This window comes from Hylobates moloch, unplaced genomic scaffold (genome assembly GCF_009828535.3).
Source record: "Hylobates moloch isolate HMO894 unplaced genomic scaffold, HMol_V3 SCAFFOLD_14, whole genome shotgun sequence".
NCBI classification, from domain to species: domain Eukaryota; kingdom Metazoa; phylum Chordata; class Mammalia; order Primates; family Hylobatidae; genus Hylobates; species Hylobates moloch.
The window spans coordinates 57,723,098-57,747,358 of NW_026652289.1; the positions used below are offsets into that span (position 1 = coordinate 57,723,098).

General features: G+C 37.2%; 1 protein-coding gene across 3 annotated transcripts in view; it reads right to left on the reverse strand.

The window, feature by feature from the left end:
• LRRC49 (leucine rich repeat containing 49) overlaps positions 1–24,261 on the reverse strand; it is a 165,943-nt gene that overhangs the window by 122,870 nt on the left and 18,812 nt on the right. For all 3 annotated transcript variants that reach the window (XM_032176080.2, XM_032176081.3, XM_032176086.2), the window contains 2 exons: positions 22,769–22,835; positions 14,928–15,071 (listed from right to left, as the gene is read on the reverse strand). In XM_032176080.2, coding sequence (XP_032031971.1) covers positions 14,928–15,071; positions 22,769–22,835 — 211 coding nt within the window. The remainder of the gene's footprint in view (positions 1–14,927; positions 15,072–22,768; positions 22,836–24,261) is intronic.

Below are 24,261 nucleotides of genomic sequence, written 5' to 3' on the forward strand. Positions count from 1 at the left end.
TTTCAAACTAAATCTCCTGCCTTTGCCTTTGAAGATACAGCCAAGGCTATGTCAAGGCAGTGTGCTTTTACTTGCCAGTAGTAATTTCTTCTTTGCGTTATCAACTAGTCATTCTGGCAGTACTCTGCAGGAGCCAGCACTCAACAATCTGCTTACCGAAAAATTATTTCGGAATGACAGGGAAAGTGGAAATGGGGGTTAGGGATAATGTAAGAAAGCTAAATTCTCATCTATTTAAGAAAAAGTATTTATTTTACTGTCAAGCATTAAATACCCCTAAAATATCTTTTCTGGAGGTAACTATTTCAGCGTCGGAGAAACTATAACAAAGCAGCCAGAATGTTAACATACCTAAGATGAGAGGAAAAAAAATGAAATAAAATGTTTACATGTAGGGGAATATTTATAGCTCATCTGTTATTAATTTCCTCATTATCTTAAATTTATTACTTTTAATAAAACAATACTGAAAATAATATTGAAAACATTGTTTGAAGTAAAATTCAAAGCTATTTTATGTATTTGGAAAATATAATCTTTTAAAAAACAGACAAAATTATTTACCACAAGATTATTTGAGAGGATTATAATTCTTTATTTTTCAAAAAAATACTGACTTGTTTTCTGAGAAAAATGCTTGTCCTACTCTGCTCAGGCACTGTTGTCTGTATCCCTAAACTGCATAAAAGAACTAAATGGCCAGGTGTGGTGGCTCGCGCCTGTAATCCCAGCACTTTGGGGGGCTGAGGTGGGTGGATTACCTGAGGTCAGGATTTCGAGACCAGACTGACCAATATGGTGAAACCCCATCTCTACTAAAAATACAAAAATTAGCCAGGCACAGTGGCGTGTGCCTATAGTCCCAGCTACTTGGGAGGCTGAGACGGTAGAATTGTTTGAATGCGGGAGGCGAAGGTTGCATTTAGCCGAGATTGCACCTCTGTACTCTAGCCTGGGCAACAGAGCAAGGCTCCACCTCAAAAAAAAAAAAAAAAAAAGAAAGAAAGAAAGAAAAAAGAAAAGAAAAGAACTAAATGATTCAGCAATCTGACCACGTTGGGGAATATCTATCACTGGAGCTATTTTTAGAGCAGCTTCCTCTAGAGGAATAAGGAAGAAGAAAGGTGAACAGATAAGGATTTTGACATGCACCAAGTAGAGCAAAGATGACTATAATAAAATCACAGCTACCCTCATTTTTACTATGTAGGCTTTCATACAAAACAAGTTGTAGTAGTCCCAGCTACTCGGGAGGCTGAGGCAGGAGAATGGCGTGAACCCGGGAGGCGGAGCTTGCAATGAGCAGAGATTGCGCCACTGCACTCCAGCCTGGGGGACAGAGAAAGACTCCGTCTCAAAAAAAAAAAAAAAAAAAGTTAGAGTAAAAATATATAGGGGTAATTATTCTAACTTTGAGATCTGTAAACAGATTCATTCACAAAGCATCAAACAAGCTTGGAAACAAAAAACAATGAAGTATTCCTTTTTATAAAAAGACTTATTAAATTAATTCCAAAATAACTACTTGCTTCACCCATCACTTTGTGACACAGACACTTATTATATGAGGACTAATAGCTGTAAGCCATCATATTAAAACTCTAATCATATATATAAATGCCAATGAAAAAAAGTCCATTATTTGGCTCTGTTATCCAAAGGCATTAATGTGCTTATCTGGTTTTTGTAATTGTTTACTGCCCATTACACAGCAATAGATATCAGTCAATTCACCAGTCTGATTTTCTTCTACACACTGTTTTAATACCCCAGAGCAAAAACTGAAAGGGAACTTAAAACCAGACCAGTAAGAAGGCGCTGACTAATTAGGGAAATGTCCAGTCTTTATAATCTAGGAGATCTGGATTTAACAGCTTTGAGGAAATCAACAAAAAGCCTCAATTTCATAACCATAGGCTTTCCCTCACTGGAATTTACAGTTCAAATTTACATCACAAACATAATCTAAAAAGACCCCTCATAAAAAATGGTACCTGGCAGTCATGACCCTAACACTCCTGGCAAAACTGTCTAGAAGGACACGAATTCAACTAAGGCTTTGCAACATCCTGACTATTCCAAACTATTAAACTATAAAGAAAAAATTACCATGAGTAATAGTCAGTAGAACTTTCAGGCAACAGATGAGCAAATGCCAAAAAATTAAGAAAATATAGTAACTTGATAAAGACTATGGAATATTTATCTTTAAATTTATAAGAGCAATGAAAAAAATTAAAAACAAGAAAAAATAAGGTACATGCATGCCTCGTTTAATCATGCTTTGCAGATATTGTGCTTTTTTTTAAATTTTACAAACTGAAGGTTTGTGGCAATCCTGTATCAACCAAGTCTATCAGTGCCATTTTTCCAACAGCATGTGCTCACTTCGTCTCTATGTCACATTTTTGTAGTTCTCACAAGATTTCAAATTTTATTATTATTATATTGTTATGATTATCCGTGATCAGTGATCCGTGATATTACTATTGTAATTGTTTTGGGGCATCACAAACTGTGCCCATAGAAGGTGGCAAACTTAATCAACAAATGTGTGTTCTGACTGCTCCACTCACTGGCACTTCCCCCATCTCTCTCCCTCTCCTTGGTCCTACCTTTGCCTTGAGGCACAACAATATTAAAACTAGGCCAGTTAAAAACCACTACAATGGTCTCTAAGTGCTCGAGTGAAAAAATGAGTCACAAGTCTCTCACTTTAAATCAAAAGCTAGAAATGGTTAAGCTTAGTGAGAAAGGCATGTTGAAAGCTGAGATAGGCTGAAAACCAGGCCTCTTTCACCAGTTAGCCAAGTTGTGAATCAAAGGAAAAGTTCTTGGAGAAAATCAAAAGTGCTACTCCAGTGGAACACACAATTAATAAATAAAAACAACAGGAAGAAAGTTTGAATGGTCTGGAAAGATCAAACCAGCCACAATATTCTCTTAAGCCAAAGCCTAATCCAGAACAAGGCCTTAACTCTCAATAATTCTATGAAGGCTGAGAGAGATGAGGAAGCTGCAGAAGAAAAGCTGGAAGCTAGCACAGGTTGGTTCATGAGGTTTAAGGACAGAAGCCATCTCTAGAACATAAAAGTGCAAGGTGAAGTAGCAGCAAGTGCTGATGTCAAAGCTGCAGCAAGTTACCTAGAAAATCCAGCTAAGATAACTGATGAAGGTGGCTACCCTAAACAACAGATTTTCAATATAGAGAAACAGCCTTCTATTGGAAGAAGATACCATCTAGGACTTTCATAGATGGAGAGGAGAAGTCAATAACTAACTTCAAAGCTTCAAAACACACGCTGACTCTCTCGTTAGGAGCTAACAAAGTTGTTGACATTAAGATGAAGCCAATGCTCCTCTGCCGTTGTGAAAATCCTATGGCCCTTAAGAATTGTGCTAAATCTACTGTGCCTGTGCTCTATAAAAAGAACAACAAAGTTGTATGCTGATGATAGTATATCTGTCTGCAGCATGGTTTACTGAATATTTTAAGCCCACCATTGAGATCTGCTCAGGAAAAAATTTTCCTTTCAAAATATTATTGCTCATTAACAATGCACCTGGTCACCCAAGAGCCCAGATGGAGATGTACAAGGAGATTAATGTTGTTTTCATGCTTGCTAACACAACATCCATTCTGCAGTCCATGGAGCAAGGAGTAATATCAACTTTCAAGGATTATTATTTAAGATATACATTTCATAAGGCTTTAGCTGCCTTAAATAGTGATTCCTCTACTGGATCTGGGCAAAGTAGACTGAAAACTTTCTAGAAAGAATTGACCATTCTAGATGCTGTTAAGAACATTCATGATTCATGGGAGGAGGTCAAAATATCAACATTAACAGGAGTTTGGAAGAAGGTGATCCCAACCCTCATGGATGACTTTGAGGGGTTCAAGACTTCAGTGAAGGAAGGAACTGCAGATGTGGTAGAAAGGGCAAAAGAACTAGAACTAAAAGTGGAGCCTAAAGATGTGACTGAATCGCTGCAATCTCATGACCAAACTTGAATAGATGAGGAGTCACTTCTTACGGATGAGGAAAGAAAACAGTTTCTTAAGACGGAAACTGCTCCTGGTGAAAAGATGCTATGAACATTGCTGAAATGACAACAAACAATTTAGAATATCACATTAACTTAGTTGATAAAGCACCAGCAGGGTTTGAGAGGATGGATTTCAATTCTGAAAGAAGCCTTACTGTAAGTAAAATGCTACCAAACAGTATCTCATGCTACAGAGAAATCTTTCATGAAAAGAAGGGTCAATGAGGCAAACTTCATTGTTGCCTGAGTTTTACGCCACAGCCATCCCAACCTTCAGCAACCATCACCTTGATCTGTCAGCAGCCATTAACATCACGGCAAGACCCTCCTTCCACCAGCAAAAATATTACAACTTGCTGAAAGATCAGATGATCATTAGCATTTTTATTACTAAAGTATTTTTGAATTAAGGTATGTACATTTTTTTAGACATAATGCTATAGCACATTTAATAGACTACAGTATAGTGTAAACATAACTTTTATATGCACTGGGAAACTAAAAATTTCATGTAACTCATTCCTACATTTATTCCTACATTTGCTTTATTGTGGTGCTCTGGAACTGAACCCACAGTATCTCTAAGGTATACCTGCATTAGAAATAAAGAAATCTGGGCATTTATGAAAAAAATTCATGTAGAACTTCTACAAAGAAAAAACTACAGTCATTTTTAAAAACTCAATGGATGGACTGAAAATCAAATTAGATAAATTGAGGATAAAGTTAGTGAATTCAAAGGTAGAACCAGATAAGTGATAAAAATGAAGAAATGAAGCAGAGAGAAATAAGAATGATGGCCGGGCGCGGTGGCTCACGCTTGTAATCCCAGCACTTTGGGAGGCCGAGGCGGGCGAATCACGAGGTCAGGAGATCGAGACCACGGTGAAACCCCGTCTCTACTAAAAATACAAAAAAATTAGCCGGGCGTCGTGGTGGGCGCCTGTAGTCCCAGCTACTCGGAGAGGCTGAGGCAGGAGAATGGCGTGAACCCAGGAGGTGGAGCTTGCAGTGAGCCGAGATTGCGCCACTGCACTCCAGCCTGGGCGACAGAGCGAGACTCCGTCTCAAAAAAAAAAAAAAAAAAAAAAAAGAATGATGAAAATTATAGAAACAAAGAATAGAACGAAAAGGTCCATACTATATCTAGTAGGTATTTAAGAAGTAGAAAGATAAAATGGAAGTGCAATATTTGAAAATATAAAGACTCAGAATGTTCCCATAATAAATGAAAGATATACGCCAGGCTTGGGGGCTCATGCCTGTAATCCCAACACTTTGGGAGGCCAAGGCGGGTGGATCATTTGAGATCAGGAGTTCGAGACCAGCCTGACCAATGTGGTGAAACCCCGTTTCTACTAAAAATACAAAATTAGCCAGGCATGGTAGTGCACATCTGTAATCCCAGCTACTCGGGAGGCTGAGGCAGGAGAATTACTTGAACCCGGGAGGTGGAGCTTGCAGTGAGCCAAGATTGCCCTTGCACTCCAGCACGGGCAACAAGAGTGAAACTCTGTTTCAAAAAATAAATAAATAAATAAATGAAAGTTATGAATCTGCAGATTTAGGAAACACAAATATTAGGTATGCTAATAAAATTACCACATTTTATTAAATCTAACATTATCTTACAACTATTTTATTCAGCACTTGGGGAAAATAAACTTAAAATTAACTTATAGTAGAATAATATGTCACTTAAAATTTGTATTTATTACTGAAAGAGCTCTTTTAGACTTACTTAACCGATTTTTTTTTACTGAATATCATTTTTATGCATACATAAAAAGTAAATTACACGAAATAAATTTGTTGAACTTCCAAAATATCTCTACTTACTATATAGATGTGGTAGAAAGGGCAAAAGAACTAGAACTAAAAATGGAGCCTAAAGATGTGACTGGATCTGGTATATAGTAAGTAGACAAATAGATGGAACAGAAAAAAGGTCCACTTGATTAGTACTCGATTTCAACAAAGACAACAATTTAATTCAGTGGGGAAAGCAAGTTTTTTTAATAAAAGATAATGAAGAAAATAGATATCCCTATGTGGGAAAAATGAACTATGATCCCCTACCTCACGGCACACACAAACTTAATTAAAAATGGATGACAGGCTGGGCATGGTGGCTCATGCCTGTAAACTCTGACACTGTAGGAGGCCAAGATGGGAGGATCACTTGAGCCCAGGTGTTCGAGACCAGCCTAGGCAACGTGGCAAGACCCCATCTCTATAAAAAATAAAAAAAATTAGCCAGGTGTGGTGGCATGTGCCTGTAGTCCCAGCTACATGGAAGGCTGAGGTGGGAGGATTGCTTCAGCCCAGGAGGTCAAGGCTGCAGTGTGCGACGTTCGAGCCACTGCACTCCAACCTGGGCAACAGAGCGAAACTCTGTCTCAAATAAATAAACAAATAAATGAAAATAAAAATGAATCACACACCTAAATAGAAAGGTAAAACTATAAACCTTCTGGAGGAAAATGTAGGTGAACATAGTCATGATATTGGGACAGGCAAAGATTTCTCAGACAGAACAAAAAAGATACTAACAACTAACAAAAACAAATTGATAAACTGAGCTTCACTAAAATTAGAAGTTTCTACCCATCAAAAACACTGTTAAGAGAGTAAAAAGGCAAGCCTTTTTACATGGAGAAAATACACTCAATATGTATGTCAAACAAAGGACCTGCATCTAGAATGATAAAAAGATAACCTATTTTTTTCAAACAGGTAACAGATTTGAACTGATACTTCATAAAAGATGAAAAGATGCTTGAAAAGATGTTCAGCATCATTAGTAATAAAGAAAATGCAAATTAAAAGCACAATGAGAATCACAGAATTGCTAAAATTATAAAGACTGACAAACTTTGGCAAGGATATTGAGCAATGAGAACTCTCTACTGCTGCTGGGAGTATAAAATGGTATAATCACTTCATAAAACTGGTCGTTTCTCCACATCCTCTCCAGCACCTGTTGTTTCCTGACTTTTTAATGATCGCCATTCTAACTGGTGTGAGATGGTATCTCATTGTGGTTTTGATTTGCATTTCTCTGATGGCCAGTGATGATGAGCATTTTTTCATGTGTCTGTTGGCTGCATAAATGTCTTCTTTTGAGAAGTGTCTGTTCATATCCTTCGTCTACTTTTTGATGGGGTTGTTTGTTTTTTTCTTGTAAATTTGTTTGAGTTCATTGTAGATTCTGGATATTAGCCCTTTGTCAGATGAGTAGATTGCAAAAATTTAAACCATCATTCTCTGCAAACTATCTCAAGGACAAAAAACCAAACACTGCATGTTCTCACTCATAGGTAGGAATTGAGCAATGAGAACACATGGACACAGGAAGGGGAACATAACACACAGGGGCCTTGTTGTAGGTCGGGGGAGGGGGGAGGGATAGCATTAGGAGATATACCTGATATTAAATGACGAGTTAATGGGTGAAGCACACCAACATGGCACATGTATACATATGCAACTAACCTGCACGTTGTGCACATGTACCCTAAAACTTAAAGTATATTAAAAATAAAAAATAAAAAACAAAAACAAAAACAAAACTGGTAGTTTCTAATAAATTTAGACATCCATCTACCCTATGGCTCAGTAATAACACTCCTACATATTTACCTAAGAGAAATGAGAGCATTTGTCCACCAAAATATATATGTAAACTTAAAACTATGACCATGTTTGGTGGCTCATGCCTGTAATTCCAGAACTTTGGGAGACTGAGGCAGGAGGATCAGTTGAGCCCAGGAGTTCAAAACGAGCCTGGGCAACATAATGAGACCCTATCTCTAAATAAATAAATAATTTTTAAAAACTGCAAGAATATCCACAGCAGCTTTATTTGTAAGAGCCAAAAATTGGAAATAACCAATGTGCCTGTGAACAGAAAAATGAATAAGCAAATTGTATGATATTTCTACAATGGAATACAGCTCAGTAATGTTTTAAACTACTGATATGCACAACAAAATGGATGACTATCAAGACATTATGTTGAATATACAAAAGAGTACATAATCTTTATATACGTACTTTTCAAAAACAGGCAAAATTAATCCACAGGGATAGAAGTCAGAATACCTGTGGGGCAGGGGAGGGTACTGACTAGAAAGAGGCACAAGGAAACTTTCTGAGGTGATAGAAATATCAGTCACAGGAAATTACTCAGATTAAATAGAAGTTATTGAACTGTACAGTTGATTGTGTATTTTATTGTACCTAAATTATCCCTCAATAAAGTATGAAGGAAAAGTCTTCATATTTAGATTTAAACTTCTCAATCACTTTTCAACTAATAATGTTCATGCTTTTCACACAATATTGTCTTCTATGCCATTAAGAACATTGATGATGCAGTATATCCTAAAAGTGTGTTCCATTATTATATATGGGATTTTCTTCCAAATACTGATACCCATTCTGTATGTTTTGATACTATAAGATAAAGGAAGCACCAACATGAATTGTTCACACAGCTTCTTGTTATTTTGAAATTTCTTTCATCTATTCCAAGGGGTTTCCTCAATTTCTTCTGCCTTCAGTTGCATTGCTTGACACATGATAGGCAAAATCTCTCTGAATCTATCTCAGCAACAAATGTAATACAGCTTCAATAATACATGGCTATCTTCCTTTTAAAGTATTTGATTGTTAACTAGCAAGAGAAGGTAGAATTGCAGCCATTCTTCCAATGAGAAATAATTTGTCTCACTAATATTAAACTTAATGTCTTTGCTGCCCTATTTCCATAACTTTTTGAATAGAATGTTTCATTTCAATGCCAAATCATGGTGTAATATTTTAAAATGCATTTTGAACAGTGATTAAACTCAAAACATACAGTACCAGCAACTGAAATGACAATAGTACAAACAGCATAACCAAGTCCACACATATTTAGGCAATGAAATTGCTGTAGCCTGTATAACATTGATTTAAGCATGCTATAGATTGTAAGACACATCTAGATTTCAGAGTTGTTGGAACATGGAAAATGTCTGTTTCAAATAAATAAAATAAGATAGTTCCACACCTAAACATATCATAGTAAATCTGAAGGACTTCAAAAAGAAATCTTACAATCTTAAAGGCAACCAGAGGAAGGAAAAGAAGATACCCTATACACCCATACAAATGATAGTAGACATTTTAATGACAATAACAGAAGCTCAAAGACAATGGAATATGATATTCAAACATCTGGGAAAAAAATAACTGTCAATCAAGTCAAACCATCAATCATGAATAAAAGCAAAATAAACTCATTTTTTGATAAACAAAAACTGAGAGACTTCAGAGTTATCTTAAAGAAACTTTTTCTAAATGATATATTTTGGGAAGAAGGATAGACAGAGATGCAGAAAGGAGTGGTAAACCCAAACAAGCATGTGGGCAAATCCAAATAAGCACTGACTGGAAACAATAGCAATTAAAATGTCTAATTTTGGAGGTAAAAGAATAAAAAGAAAATACTAGGCAACAAAAACATGTAAAATGGAAAGGTTACTGTATTAAATGATTCTAAGGTCCTTATCTGATAAGAGGGTAGAGATGTGTATTAACTCTGTGATTTAAGTCAAGTGTATATTTTAAAATGCTAACAGTAACCATTAAAGTGAATAAGAAAGAACAGAGAAAACACTATCAACCCAAAATAAGACAGAAGAAAATAAAAACATAGGGAAAACATAACAAATAGGAAGCATGAAATAACATCAAAGTAAAAAATCTAAACATATCAGTAATCACAATTAGTACAATAGACTAAAGTCTCTGGTAATAAGACAGATTCTCAGATTATATGTTTAAAAAGGGGGCTATGCATTCTTCATAAGAAAAAGGTTGGAAGTTAAAGAATACGTACTTGACATACACTGAAAAAAACTCAGCATCTTTTCTCTGACATTCCTGCCATACTCTTCACAAATGTCAATGTCATGAAATACAAGAAAAGACTCTTCTAGATTAAAGAAGACTAAGGAGACATGACAACTGAATGCAATGCATGATCTTGCATTTTCTTTTGCTATAAAGAACATTATTGGGACAAATGGCAAAATCCAAATGAGATCTATAGATTAGATAAATGGCATCATATCAATGTTAATTTCCTGAGTTTGATAGCGGTACTGTTGTTATAAGACAATTCCTTGTTTTTAGGAAATACATACCGAAGTATGTGGCAATAAAGAGGCATTATGCCAGCAACTTACTCTTAAATGGTTGAAAAAAAGTATATATTAACTGATACATGGAGAAGGAAGAAGGGAGAAAGTAAGCAAGAGAGAAGATAAAGCAGGTGTAGCAAAATGTTATCATTTAGAGAATCCGGGTGCATTTTGTACTGGGAATTCTTTATATTATTATTACAACATTTTCTAAAAGTATATCAAATTTAAAATTTTTCTAAAAAGATTAGGAAATAAAAAAGATATACCAAGGAAAAATAACCAGAAAAGCCTGATATTAACATTAAATAAACATTAAGGTAATAAGTATTATTAGTGTCCTGTTATATCCCAATCACCTAGAACAATGCCTGGCATATAGCCCATGCTCATAAAATACTTGCTTAATGAAGGAGTTAGTAATAAAGAGAGTTAATACATAACAATAAAAGGAACAATTACCGAGAAGATATATTAATTTTAAACTTGTATGCTTCTAGAAACATAGCTTCAAAATACTGACAAATACTAGACAAATACATTGATAGTAAGCATCAACTATAGATACTGACCACATACCAGGCAATAAATAAGTAAATAAAAACCTCAGCAAACTTTAAAGTACCAATTACACATAATCTACATTTACTGGTCACAATGCAATTAAATTAGAAAAAAATGGCCATAGAATAAAAAATCCATACATTTCAAAATGTTAATGTGTACTTCTAAATAACACACGGATCAAAAACGAAATCACAGTAAAACATGGAACTTAGAAAATGTTTAGAACTAAATAATAAGAAAAATACTAAATTTCAAGACTTACGGGAAGAAGCTAAAGTGATTTTTAGAGGGAAATTTGTAAGCTTAAATGCTTTTATGAGAAAATTTAAAAGACTGAAAACTAATATATGAAATATCCAACACAAAACTTGAGACAGAAACAGATAAAACAAAAGACATATACAAATGTTGGTAATATTAGTTCCTATTATTTTGGGGATATCTGAAATGTTTGAGGTTTTTTTGAGTTTTATTAATTTTTTGCTTTAAAACTTTTTATTATTAATTTTAAATTTTTGTGAGTACATAGTAGGTATAGGTATTTATGGGGTACATGAGATGTTTTGATATAGGCATGCAATGTGTAATAAGCACATCATGGACAACGGCGTATCCATGCCCTCAAGCATTTATCTTTTGAATTACAAACAATCCACTTACATTATTTTAAAATATACAATTAATTTATTATTGACTATAGTCACCCCATTGTGCTATCAAATGGTAGGTTTCATTCATTCTTTCTATTTTTTTGTGCCCATTAACCATCTCCACCTCCCCTCAATGCCCGACTACCCTTCTCAGCCTCTGAAAACAATCCTCCTACTCTCTATGTCTATGAGTTCAATTGATTTGATTTTTAGATCTCACAAATAAGTGAGAACATGTGATATGTATTTTTCCATTCCTGGCTTATTTCGCTTAATGTGATCTCCAGTTCATTCATGTTGTTGCAAATGACTGGATCTCATCCTTTTTTATGGCTGAATACTACTCCACTGTGTATATGTACCATATTTTCTTTATCCATTCATCTGTTGATGGACACTTAGGTTGTTCCCAAATCTTAGCTATTGTAAACAGTGCTGCAACAAACATAGGAATGCAGATATCTCTTCCATGTCCTGACTTCCTTTCTTTTGGAAATATACCCAACAGTAGGACTGCTGGATCGTATGGTAGCTCAATTTTTAGTTTTTTTAGGAACCTCCAAACTGTTTTCCACAGTGGTTGTACTAATTTACATTCCCACCAACAATGTACAAGGGTTCCCTTTTCTCCACATTCCTGCCAGCATTTGTTATTGCCTGTCTTTTGGATATAAGACACTTCATAATTTTTAAAGAGAAAGATGCCATACAAACTAAAAATATTTGGTTTGAAATTTATAAAATTTCAAAAACAAAGATTGGTAAATAAACAAGCAATAACTTTTCTACATCAAAAACATCGGAGAAGGTTTCCGTTCAAGATGGTTAAGTAGGTTGCATTTGTTTCACCTTCTTTCCAAGATTCAATGGGTGAAGCAATAAAAATACACACAAATGAGTACATTCATGAAAATCCTAACAAAAGAGTTATCATCAACTGACCAACACTTCTGATGAATTTCAAGCAGCTGAAAAGCTGATGGGATCTTACTGAGATAACCCTGAGCAGAGAGAACTGCAGCTCAGAACTGCAAGAGAGATACTGCACTCAAAGGCAGCAATTCTTTCCGACTGAATGCCATCTTACTCCATGCTGGGTCAGTGCATACAATGAGCAAGCATGGACTATGGTGAACTGTGCTGAATCAAGTAGTGTATAATTAAAGATCTGTCTACTCAACAGCTATTTTTGGAATACCAACAAACCCACCCACTCCCACTTCTGTCATGAACATAAACATGTACAGAGCAGCTGGCTAAAGAAATCCTCAGCTAGAGCCTAAGGAACTGTTCTCCAAACAAAATAGAGTATTTGTCAAAAAAGGATGGAAAGTGTGGGTGTTTTATCTATAGAGATGATTAACCACCTCTACATAAGTATCAGAGGGAAAAAAGAAATGGCAGTTTCACCTGTCACAAATGAAAACAAAGTCTTTCTACCCCTGAAAGTAAAGTCTTATTTTGGCAGTCACTGAGTGAGTCTGCCTTTTCCCTCTCACTTACTCTAAAGGGAAGCTCACAAATGTGTGGGATTCAAGAACTTACACAAATCTAGTGATCATTCTAGAGTGAGATCTTATGGTTAAAAAGGTCTATTCAACTGCACAGGATACCCAGATACTCCTTAACATGGTCCTTCATTTAAAGATTACCAGCTACTGAGGAAAATCAAAACCATGAAAGAAAAAAAAGCAAAAAGAATAAGTGTGGTGACTGATACTGGAGAAAAAAATGATGGAAGAAAAGTATTCTCAGATTTTAAAGTCCCTTGAATCTTTTAAAAAAGGGATGCTTTGAAAAAGAAATGAGTTGGATGAAGTTTATTTATCCATATATTTCACAATATATGGATATAGTAAATTTGATATATAGCAAATTTCACAATTGACTGTAATTAATATGCATGATACTTATTGTCTTTTTAACTTTTAGAAATTAATACAATTTCCTCTTCCATAAGTTGTTTACTGCTGCCTAAACTATAACAGTAATGATTAAACATAATACTCAACGGGAAATTCAGTAAGCAATTTCCTGAATATGCATTATGCACTTTCCAAATGAAAGCCAAAATATAGGCAGGAATATGCTAGGGCCAATAGATTCCTGTTCCCTACTCTAACAAAGCTTTTTGGAATTTTACCAGACCCAAGGTCCTAAGGACAAACCAAGTCCTGACTGAGCAGTTCTTGGAGATTTAGCAACATAACAGGTCAACCCAATCTGCATGTCTTTTAAATAAACAGTCCAGTTCCAGAATTATATCTAATCTGGGAAGGGCTTGGCAGAATTTAGAAGTTCTGGAATAAATCTGTGTCTTGGATAGCATGCTAAAATTATCCTAACCTTCTAGAAGAGATGAGCATTACCTGACTCATATTTTATGGGAAACCTTCAAAATAAAACCAATCTGTACGATGAGACCTATAAATAAGGTATCATCTGTCCCCCAGCCTTTTCAAGTGTACCATTTACAGTATAAGGGAACTCAAGGTATTGAACAGTTAAGAGTTATATTGTGTCTTTCAAAGTGGATAAATGATACCAGAGAGAACCTAATGCAGTTTTTCTATAGCATTTAAACAAAGGAAACTTCTTAAAAGAGCAAATAATGTTCCTCATTAGCTGTATCATATCACAAAGCAGAACAGTTATATTTCTAATACTCTTCACATATGTACGAATACAAAATATCTCAGCATCAAGCTTCTATTTAGTTGCTGACCTTCAGCAAAATCATAAATTTGACCAAGTTCATCTCAGAGTTCCAGAATCCCCTTTGAGTAGTTTTGCCCCCACAATCGAACTCTTTTTCCTCCTGTTCACATGCCAGTTCTCTACCATCTTCATGTCTTTTTTCAGAGTCAATAAACCAAAAAACACCCTAGAGTCAAATTGGTCCAATGTCCTCATTTTAGAAAAAGCTAAACTGAGGCCAAGAGAGTTGTGATTTACCCAAGGTCACACAGCTAATGAGAGATGAAGCTAAGACCATAACTAGGCCTCTGACGCCCTGTGCAATGCTTTTCCCACCATACCAAGCTGCCTCTTTAAAAACTGCAAAGCATACAGTATATGTATCTTCACAACTCTCAATCTCTCCTCTCTGTGCCTTTTCCCTCTTGGTACAATAATTTCTCAACTTTCAGTCACAAACAACCCTCTTTCTTATTAATTCTATACCCATGACAAAACAGAAGAGGGTTTACTACTCATTTACACCAAATGATTCATTTAGTGATAACACTTCTATTGTGTTTCTAACATTATATTTATTCTTTAAAATGGAAAATACCTCAATACCTCCCAAATCAACATATTACAGAGCTTAATAATTACATCCACAATTTAAATTCAGAAAAAACCTAAATAACTGTAGATTCTTACTTTGCAGAAAGCCATATTACATTTGTTTCAATTTCTTGAAAGAAAGCCACAAAGTACATATCAATTCCATTTTAATACTCACCACGAAAGTGATTTGATTGTGTCGCAAGTTAAGTTCAGTTAGTGAATCCAGCCCATTAAGATTATCAACATGACTTAAAAAGTTCCTGGCAAGATTTAAAACTCTCAACTCACACAAATGATTAATATTTTCAATTTTGGTAATCTGTTAAAAAAAATAGGAGAAGGGTGATTAGCAGGCAAAAACCTGAAATATATATGTTCTAAAAACCCTAAAAATAAAATATTCAAAGTCACTAGATTTAGTGGCAAGTTTATATGTAGACATTTAAAAATCTATTTTCAATTTCCTATGTTGTAGATAACATGAAGTCATGTAACTTGTGAACATTAGCTAAAAGATCATATTTTACAATTTGACCATAGTAAACACTTGACGTAAATGTCATCAAATAGTCAATGAGTCCATTGGGCAACTTTACGTGCCCAATCTGTCCCAGGTTCTGTGAAGGCTACATACTACCTGCCAAATAGAAACACACTGTGATCCCAAGGCATAAGCTCATCATGTTTTAACAAAGCAAGTCTGCCCGCTGACAGAAAAGACAAGGGAAAGGAATGACATCAAGTTACCCTTGTTAATTCTATTTAAACTGCAAGATCTTGAGAGCAGTCGAGTCTGAATGGAAAGAGTCAAGGAACTAGGATTCCCAGTAGAAGATGAGGGTAAATTTTTTTTAATTAATGGAAAGCTGTTCCATTAATAAGGATGGAAGATGTTTAGTGGGGGTACAAAATGGTGAACACTGTTTAAAACAAGAGGACTTGAATCATGGAATATGCATGTGCATATAATGTTACAGGATCTTTGGGGTGTCACTTTTCTGGCTGGAAACCTCTGTGGCCAGTGGCACCTTTGCCCAAGTTTTGCTCTGGCCCACTGGGCTCATTTTGCCTACCCGCCCTGGCAGGCTGCACTCAGCTCATGCTACTGGCCTGGGTCCCACGCCTGCTAAGGGCAAGTCAGGTGTGGAACTGCAAAGGGAGTGTGAGTGAGCATGGGGTCTGGCCACTGTGCACAGTCAGACATGCTGGCTGCTACGGCGGGGCAGGCAGCTCCAGGTGCTGGCACAGGCACCAGCTCTCTGCGAGGCTGCGGCTGGACCAGGAACACCGCAAGCAGCTTCCACAGCTGGCACTGAGAACACAGTGGCACCCGGAAGCTTGGATATGCGAGGAACCTCAGGGTCCCAAAGAGGGAGTCACAGTTCTGGCTTGGGGAGCTCCCAAGTCTAGGTGACCTGGAGGGCCACAGTTTCCTTCTCTTTGCCTGCAACATGGCGAGCAAGGGGCATGTCTCAGCCCTCTTTGTGTTATAGCTCTTTTAGCCTCACCATTCTGTGGGTCCCAAATTCTGTGGGTCCCAGGTTCTTGTCCTGTGACCAGGAAGAATGAGGTATGCAGACAAGTGGAGGGTGAGCAAGACGAAGAGGAGCTTTTTTAGGTGATAGAACAGCTCAGAGGAAACCCACAGGGAGCAGCTCCTTTCCACAGCCAGGGTGTTCTGACGAGTGTTCAGCTCCTAGCAGAGAGGGTAGCTCCTCTGTACTAGGAAAGTCATCTTGACAAGTGTTCAGCTATCAGCAGAAAAGGCAGCCCCTCTTTGCAAATGGTCATCCCATCAACTCTGCAGCTCTCAGCAGAGAGGAGGCCCTACAGTGAGTTGCTCCTCTCTGCAGATGGTCATCCCAATGTCTCTATAGCTGTCAACAGAGAGAGGGCCCTAGAGTACTTTGCTCCTCTCTACAGTTGGTTATCCCAATGTCTGCTCAGCACTGGCTGAGTCCGGGGCTTTTATGGGCTTCAGGGTAGAGGAAGTGTGTGCTGATTGGTCCATGGGCGGCCATGGGCAGGCCCAGAAAAGGTACCACAAGTTCCCACTCCAGTCGGTGGGACTGGCAGCTAGGCCTGCAGGTGGGGAGTCACCAGGGTCCTGCCCCCTTCTGCTCAGGAAACTGTCTGCCTCCTGCTGCTGTTCATGGTGCCCAGGCTATAGGTATGAAGGGGCACCTGCAGGCCAGCATCTAGCTGCTCTCAGCCCCCCTCGGATTCCCTTCTATGCTTGTTGGCACCAAAAGTTCAGAGGGAGCTGAGGTGGCAAGGGGCTGGTGTGTAAGCACTGCCCCAAGCATGTGCACACTTGGCCAGGCTGCCACAACACCCAGGCTCAACCACAACTTTGCTCTGAGATTAGAGCAGGCACCGACAGCAGGGAGAAGCCAGACAGCAGAAGCAAACACTTCAGAACCTGTTGGGAGAGTCGCGGGGGGATGGGGGGGACTTTCTGGGTCCCCAAGAGTGCAGAGATGCCTGGGTCCACAGCTGCAGTTTGGGAGGCTGCAGCTGTACCCAGGAAGGCAGGGATCCTGCCTGCTTCCTGGCCCCAACAGCACAGGGATGCCCAGGTCCACAGCCGTGGCTTGGGTGGCTGCAGCAGCACCCGGGGAGCACCCGCCCCAACTTGGAAGGGGTGGGGCTCCCACTTGTCCCCAGCTCCTGCTGGCTCCATGGAGCCCACAGCCCCAGCCACGCCTCCCTGCTGCAGCTGGCCTGATGGCAGCAGCCACTCCAGATGGCCTGCTGCTGCCGTTAATAATCAGCACTGAGGCCAGGTGCGGTGGCTCACACCTGTAATCCCAGCACTTTGGGAGGCTGAGGTGGGCGGATCACTTGAGGTCAGGAGTTTGAGACCAGCCTGACCAACATGGTGAAACCCCGTCTCTACTAAAAATACAAAAATTAGCCAGGTGTGGTGGCATGGGCCTGTAATCCCAGCTATTCAGGAGGCTGAGGCAAGAGAATCACTTGAACCCAGGAGGCAGAGATTGCAGTGAGCCAAGATCACGCCACTGCACTCCAGCCTGGGCGACAGAGCGAAACTCCACCTCAATAATAATAATAATAATAATAATAAATAATCAGCACTGAACTGCAGCAGAGAAGTTTGAGCTGCACACTAAGGAGAGGGTAAGTAAAAACTAACACTGTGAAGTGATGAGAGCTCAAAGTGATGTTAAGCCCCACTATTATAATAGAGCAAGTGTAGCACAATGGGACGAGTTTCTGCATGACACAAAATAGAAGTCCTCATGGAGGACTTCATCAACCTGATGAACATTAATATGAGTTTCACAATCACTAGAGATTAATTTGCTCATTTGTATTACCATCACAGTATATTTGAAATTTTTTACTAACACTTCAAAGCAGATGTTAGCTAAAAGAACTTTTCTCATATGTCTAATCTATATTTCACATTGTTATTTGGGCACTCTTATATTCAAGAAATACCATCTAAGATCCATCCCGTTTCCAGAAAAGAAACATGTTTATTATAAATTCAATAATATATAAAAGTAACCTATGACCACGTTTAAAATGTGTTTTAAGATTTTTGATTTAACTAATGTAAAGTAAGATAAAATTATATAAAAGTTGAAAAAGAAACAAGATTATGAGTATTTACAGATGATAAAACTGTATAATAAGACATGGAGTAAAACATTTTAAAACTAAACAGGTGATAGAATTTAAAATGCAAGAAGCCAGTAAAAAGCAAAATAGATACTGTAGAAAAAGAAAGCAGTAATGTCAGCACAAGCTTACAAATCCTCCCAAAATGCTAAGGAAAAACAGAGAGGAAGAATAAAAGATAAGATGGAGAGATGGAAGACAAACAATATAGATATAACAAACATAAATGGAAAAGAAGCAGTGTTTAAATATAGAAAACTTTCCTGAGCTCAAGAAATATATAAATATATAGAGTTATGGGGGACGATTTTATGATCTGCATGGTGTGTTTTCTCCCTTCTGCTAACAGTTCTGGACATTTCTTTTAGAAAACTACCATTCCACATGGTCCTGGTGGGGCTTACAATTAGAATGCCTGCATTTAGTTACCTTCTAGTTAGAAAAGTCTGAAAAGAAACATGGTTAATTCTTGTATATAGACCCATATTTTAAAAATCACTAAGAATATTATCTGGCTTCTTGGTTTGCAACCCAACAGGCCAGAATCATGTACAACATCTGCTATGGAATAAAGTCAATTACTTGTTACAGCCATGGACAAAGTCACAAGCATAAAGCAGATAATAGAAGCTTCAGGCAAAGGGTTGTATAAAGTGACAGCATAGGTCTTGATTGATTGATATACTTCACAGCAAGAAAAAAGATGATGGGAATGTTGGAAAGCCCATTTATGGGTCATATGGATCAGAGAGTGTCCCAATATAGACTGCAAGGCTTCTTAATACATCTAGGAAAGCTGAATACTCCAGTCTTAACCTTTGTGTATGAGAGTAACCTAGATTGCTCTGCCTGGATAAAGATAACCTTCCTACCTACCAATACAGAAAGGGCAAGTGTTTGCTTTCAGGTAAGCAGCCACAGAAATAGCAGGCTCTCCCTGGAGGAAAAGATATCACTGAAAGAACAGATTCTTCTTGAAGCACATCTGTGTCTATGTTAAAGCAAAAATTCACTGAGAGAAAAAATTATGGTTAACCAACACAAGCTCTAGGTTAGAAATTCCTAGTCAACCTCCTAGATTCCTCTGTATTCACTACTCACATATAATTAATTACTAAGTCTTGATGTTTCTACTTTTTAAATATTTATCCAATCTGCCCCCTTATCATATCCTTATTGCTACTGCTTTAGTTCATGCCACCATCACTTCTCACCAAGATTATTGTAATTAGTTCCTCCCAACTATTTTGTCTCCATTTCCCCTCCTTCCATCTCTACTTCCCAATCCATTTCCTAAACACCACCATCATTACTCAGAATGATTTCACATCCATAAACCAATTATGTTTTATTTCACAGTGTGCACCAAGCATATTTTTATTACCAATAGAAGTAAATTCAAAAGACAAAAAACATTCACTTAATGTCTTTTAGCTTTTTTACTATAAGATGCTAAATTTTTAGAATTGGACATTAGTTGTTTCATCTAGAATAGTTCCTTCCTGGCTTTTTAGAAACCTAAGGTAACTAAGACTGTATCTTTGCTTTGAAATACTGTGAATTTTTGCTATTTGGATTCAGGTATTATGAAACAAGACTCAGATTTTCATTTAAAACTTTCTTCTTCCAGTTATAGAAACTTGAGAAGTAATTTGTGCAGTACAAATGTTTAATTTTAACACACACAATATCACAAACATATGCTGAAATTATAAAATATATAACAGGTCAGCTAACAAGGAACAGACATTTTTCATCAACATAATGATTGGTAAATAATGCCTATACATAAGGTACAGATCAAATGATATGGTATTCATTTATCAGGTGCTCTTGAAGATCTTGGTAGTACTCACAAATTCTTAAAGATATATTAGAATTTGAAAATCATATCTTTATTATTTCTTATATATACACTTTAAAATAAACAAGAAAAATACTGCTATCATAAAATGTTTCATTTATAGTTATAAATTGTTTTTAAAATAGAGGATAAAACACCAATTCATTTGCCTGGCATACAAAGCCCTCCACAATCTGGCCGTCGCCTACCTTTCTAGTCTCTTCTCTCAGCATCCTTCCACACATGCTCTGTTCTCTGGTGGTAAATACTTATCGTATTGTTTTCCATCTCAGTGCCTTTGCATATGATATTCTTTTACTGTCAATACTCTTTAATTCCTCTTCCCTTCCAGCACCATCTAACTGGATAACTTCCCCTCTATTGGACAGACAGTAACTAACCTGCAGACCCAGACAACTCCCAGGCCACCAACACTCCTCCCACTTACTACATGCACACACAGACAAACACATCAGGCTGAACTAGATTCGAACCTAATAGATGTGGCCTATTAAATCTATCAAGGTTTTTATTACTTACGTTAGCTTTTCACCAAAACTACTGAAACTAACAGCTGTTAGAAAGCCTAGAGAGATCACACTGAGGTTTTCACCTGACCAACTGTAAGCAGCTGTGAAAGATCTTGTTCATCAACAGGCAGGGATTCCCTGATCATCGCAGGACGTAGGCTTATCACTGCAGAAGAGACTTTACATTCTGTATGAGTATGTAGCTCATGTAATTATTTATAAATATTACATTTGAAAGACAAATATTTAAATGGATGAGCAAAGGACTGAAAAACAGCCAATATGATCTGACAGAGAAGAATAAAGAGAGGGAACATAAAAAAATAGATATAGAACTGGGCGCGGTGGCTCATGCCTGTAATCCCAGCACTTTGCGAGGCCGAGGCAGGCAGATCACAAGGTCAGGAGATCGAGACCATCCTGGCTAACATGGTGAAACCCTGTCTCTACTAAAAATACAAAAAAATTAGCTGGGCGTGGTGGCGGGCACCTGTAGTCCCAGCTACTCAGGAGGCTGAGGCAGGAGAATGGCGTGAACCTGGGAGGCGGAGCTTGCAGTGAGCCACGACTGCACCACTGCACTCCAGCCTGGGCGACAGAGCAAGACTCCGTCTCAAAAAAATAAATAAATAAAATAAATAAAATAAAATAAATATAGAAATTTAGACAGATACAGGAGTAGACAAATTGAACATAATTGGGAGCCTAGATTATATAGTAATCAGGAAAATAGAAATCAAAACCACAAAGTGATACCACTTTATACCAATTCAATCAGAAAAAAATTAAGAAGTCTGACAAGTCCAAATGTTGAAAAGAATAGGAAGCAACATGATTATGTATTAGTGGTACGAGTACAAACTGGTACAATCCCTCTGGAAAGCAATTTGGCATTATCTTTTAAAGTTAAACATTTTTTTTTTTTTGAGACGGAGTCTCGCTCTGGAGTGCAGTGGCATAATCTCAGCTCACTGCAAGCTCCGCCTCCTGGGTTCACGCCATTCTCCTGCCTCAGCCCCTCCGAGTAGCTGGGACTACAGGCGCCCGCCACCACGCCCGGCTAATTTTTTTTGTATTTTTAGTAGAGACGGGGTTTCACCGTGGTCTCAATCTCCTGACCTCGTGATCCGCCCGCCTCGGCCTCCCAAAGTGCTGGGATTACAAGCGTGAGCCACCGCGCCCGGCCTAAATTAAACATTTAAATAGCCTATGACTCATCAGTTTCACTCCTATATACTCTAGAGTACATATGGAATATGAAGAAGAGGAGACTTGTACAAGAAAGTTCTTAGAAGTACTATTCATAATAGCAAAAAACAAGATAAAACAGACAACAACAACAACAAAAACAGGAAACAATCCAAATGTCTATCAATAAGAAACTGGAGCAAAAAGTTTTTGTATAGTCTTACTATGGAACATACAACTATAAATAAAACTATAGCTACTTGAAATAGTTAAATCTCAGTAATATAATTCTGTATTCAAAAAGCAAACACTAGATGACAACATATAGTACACCTTTTTTAAATTAAGAGACAATACTACTAAAGGATATATTATTTAGACACACCTACATGTGATAAAACCAACTGAAAAACCCAAAAAAGAATGAAAGGCATGAAATCTACAATAGTGGCTACCTGTGATGCAGAAATAAGGAGATGGAATAAAAAAACAAATACCTAAGTAGAAGAAAGTCAGTAATATTCTAGGTCTTGGATTGGGATTGCAAAATGTGTACTTTAAAAATAAGTTAATAAAAAACAAAATTGTCATAACTATAAGAATTTCAAATGTCTTATAAGCTGTATCTGTCATGTACTGCTGAGGAGTTACCAAATCTTCTATAAATAAGCTTGATACCTTAGAAATTTCAGTGAATCAATAAAGAAACTCTTGAAAAATTCAATGCAAGTAGGATTCTTAAAACTTTTATACCATTTTCCTGGATTTTTTTTCAAAAAAGAAAGAAATGAAAGGGCTTTACCATACCTGATTTCCATGAAGATCTAAGACATCTAAGCTTTTCAGATTCTCCAGATTTGAGATTTTCTTGATTCTGAAAACCAGGATAAGTAGAATAGAAATACGGATGTATCACATCTATCTGTAAATCAAAGTATGCTAAGGCCTAAAGGTGTAACTCATTTTAATTTACTCTATCTACATATATAGTTATATATATTCAACAATAATATATTTCCCTCTGATTTATTATAATTTTAAAAAATGCAATACCACTCAAGAGAAAGAGAGTTTAACTGTCACACCATTAGAAAAGAGCAATCCTATGTCTAAGAACCATAAGTCAAGGCACTTATTCAAGACAGTTCTTCACATTAGAGTATAATCTAAACCCCTTAGTTCTGCCTACAAGGCACTAACCTGGCTGCTGACCCTTCAGCCAGCCTTATCTCCTACCACAGGCTCACTCACTCACTCTGCTGCAGCCACAGAGGCATTCTTGCTGTGTCTCTAACCTGGCAAGTACATTTCCACTTTAGGGTATTTATTCTTGCTGTTCCTACTCCCCTAATGTTCTTTCCTCAAAACTTCACATTATTCAGGTCTCAGATCAAACAACTCTTCAAAGTTGCTTCCAGATGACCATATTTAAAATGCCTTTCCCTTCCTGTCCCCATTACTCTTTCCTTTCTCTGCTTTGACTTCACAGAACTGATCATAGCCTAAAATTATATTATTTTGTGTTTACATTTTTAAAACATCTCTCTTGCCAAATTAAAATGTGAGCTTTAAAAGGACATTCTGACATACTCTCTACTCTATCCCCAGCACTCATAACAGTGCCTGGTGCCAAGTAGGTACCCAATAAATATTAGTTTAATGAATGAATGAACATACTAACTAAATGAATAAGTTGTATGCACAAGGGTATTCATAATAGGATCCTTTATGACAGAGACAAATTGCATACCACCTAAATGCTTTCTATTGGGACCTGCTCAGTTTGTAAAATGCTTATATTTATTTGAAAATTTTGATATGCCAGATGGGAGCAATGGCAAAAAAGGAACAAAAAATTAAGTTCATACAACCCATCTTTATCACCATATATTTATCACCATCTATTTTTGTTGTCCTTGTTTACTGCCTCAAAGAACCATTTCCACCTCTCTGAGTGTTTTCAGAACTTGGATCATCCATTGAATAATATATATGTTTTCTATATATAGTGTGTATATATGTGATATATATATGTAGTGTGTATGTATATACATACATACTGATCATTACCATGTAAACATAATGCAGACTTAAACTTCATTAATTTCTGTCTCCATTTGATCTCAGTTATATCATTGCCAAATCAAGAATTTTATTACCACAAGCCAATTCAATCCAATTTAATTTATAAAAATATTTCTCATATGCCCACCATGTATCATCGCTGTGTAGCTGTAGATCTTCCTCACTCCCTTATCACACACACGCACACACCACACTGCCTTATCACCACCACCTCC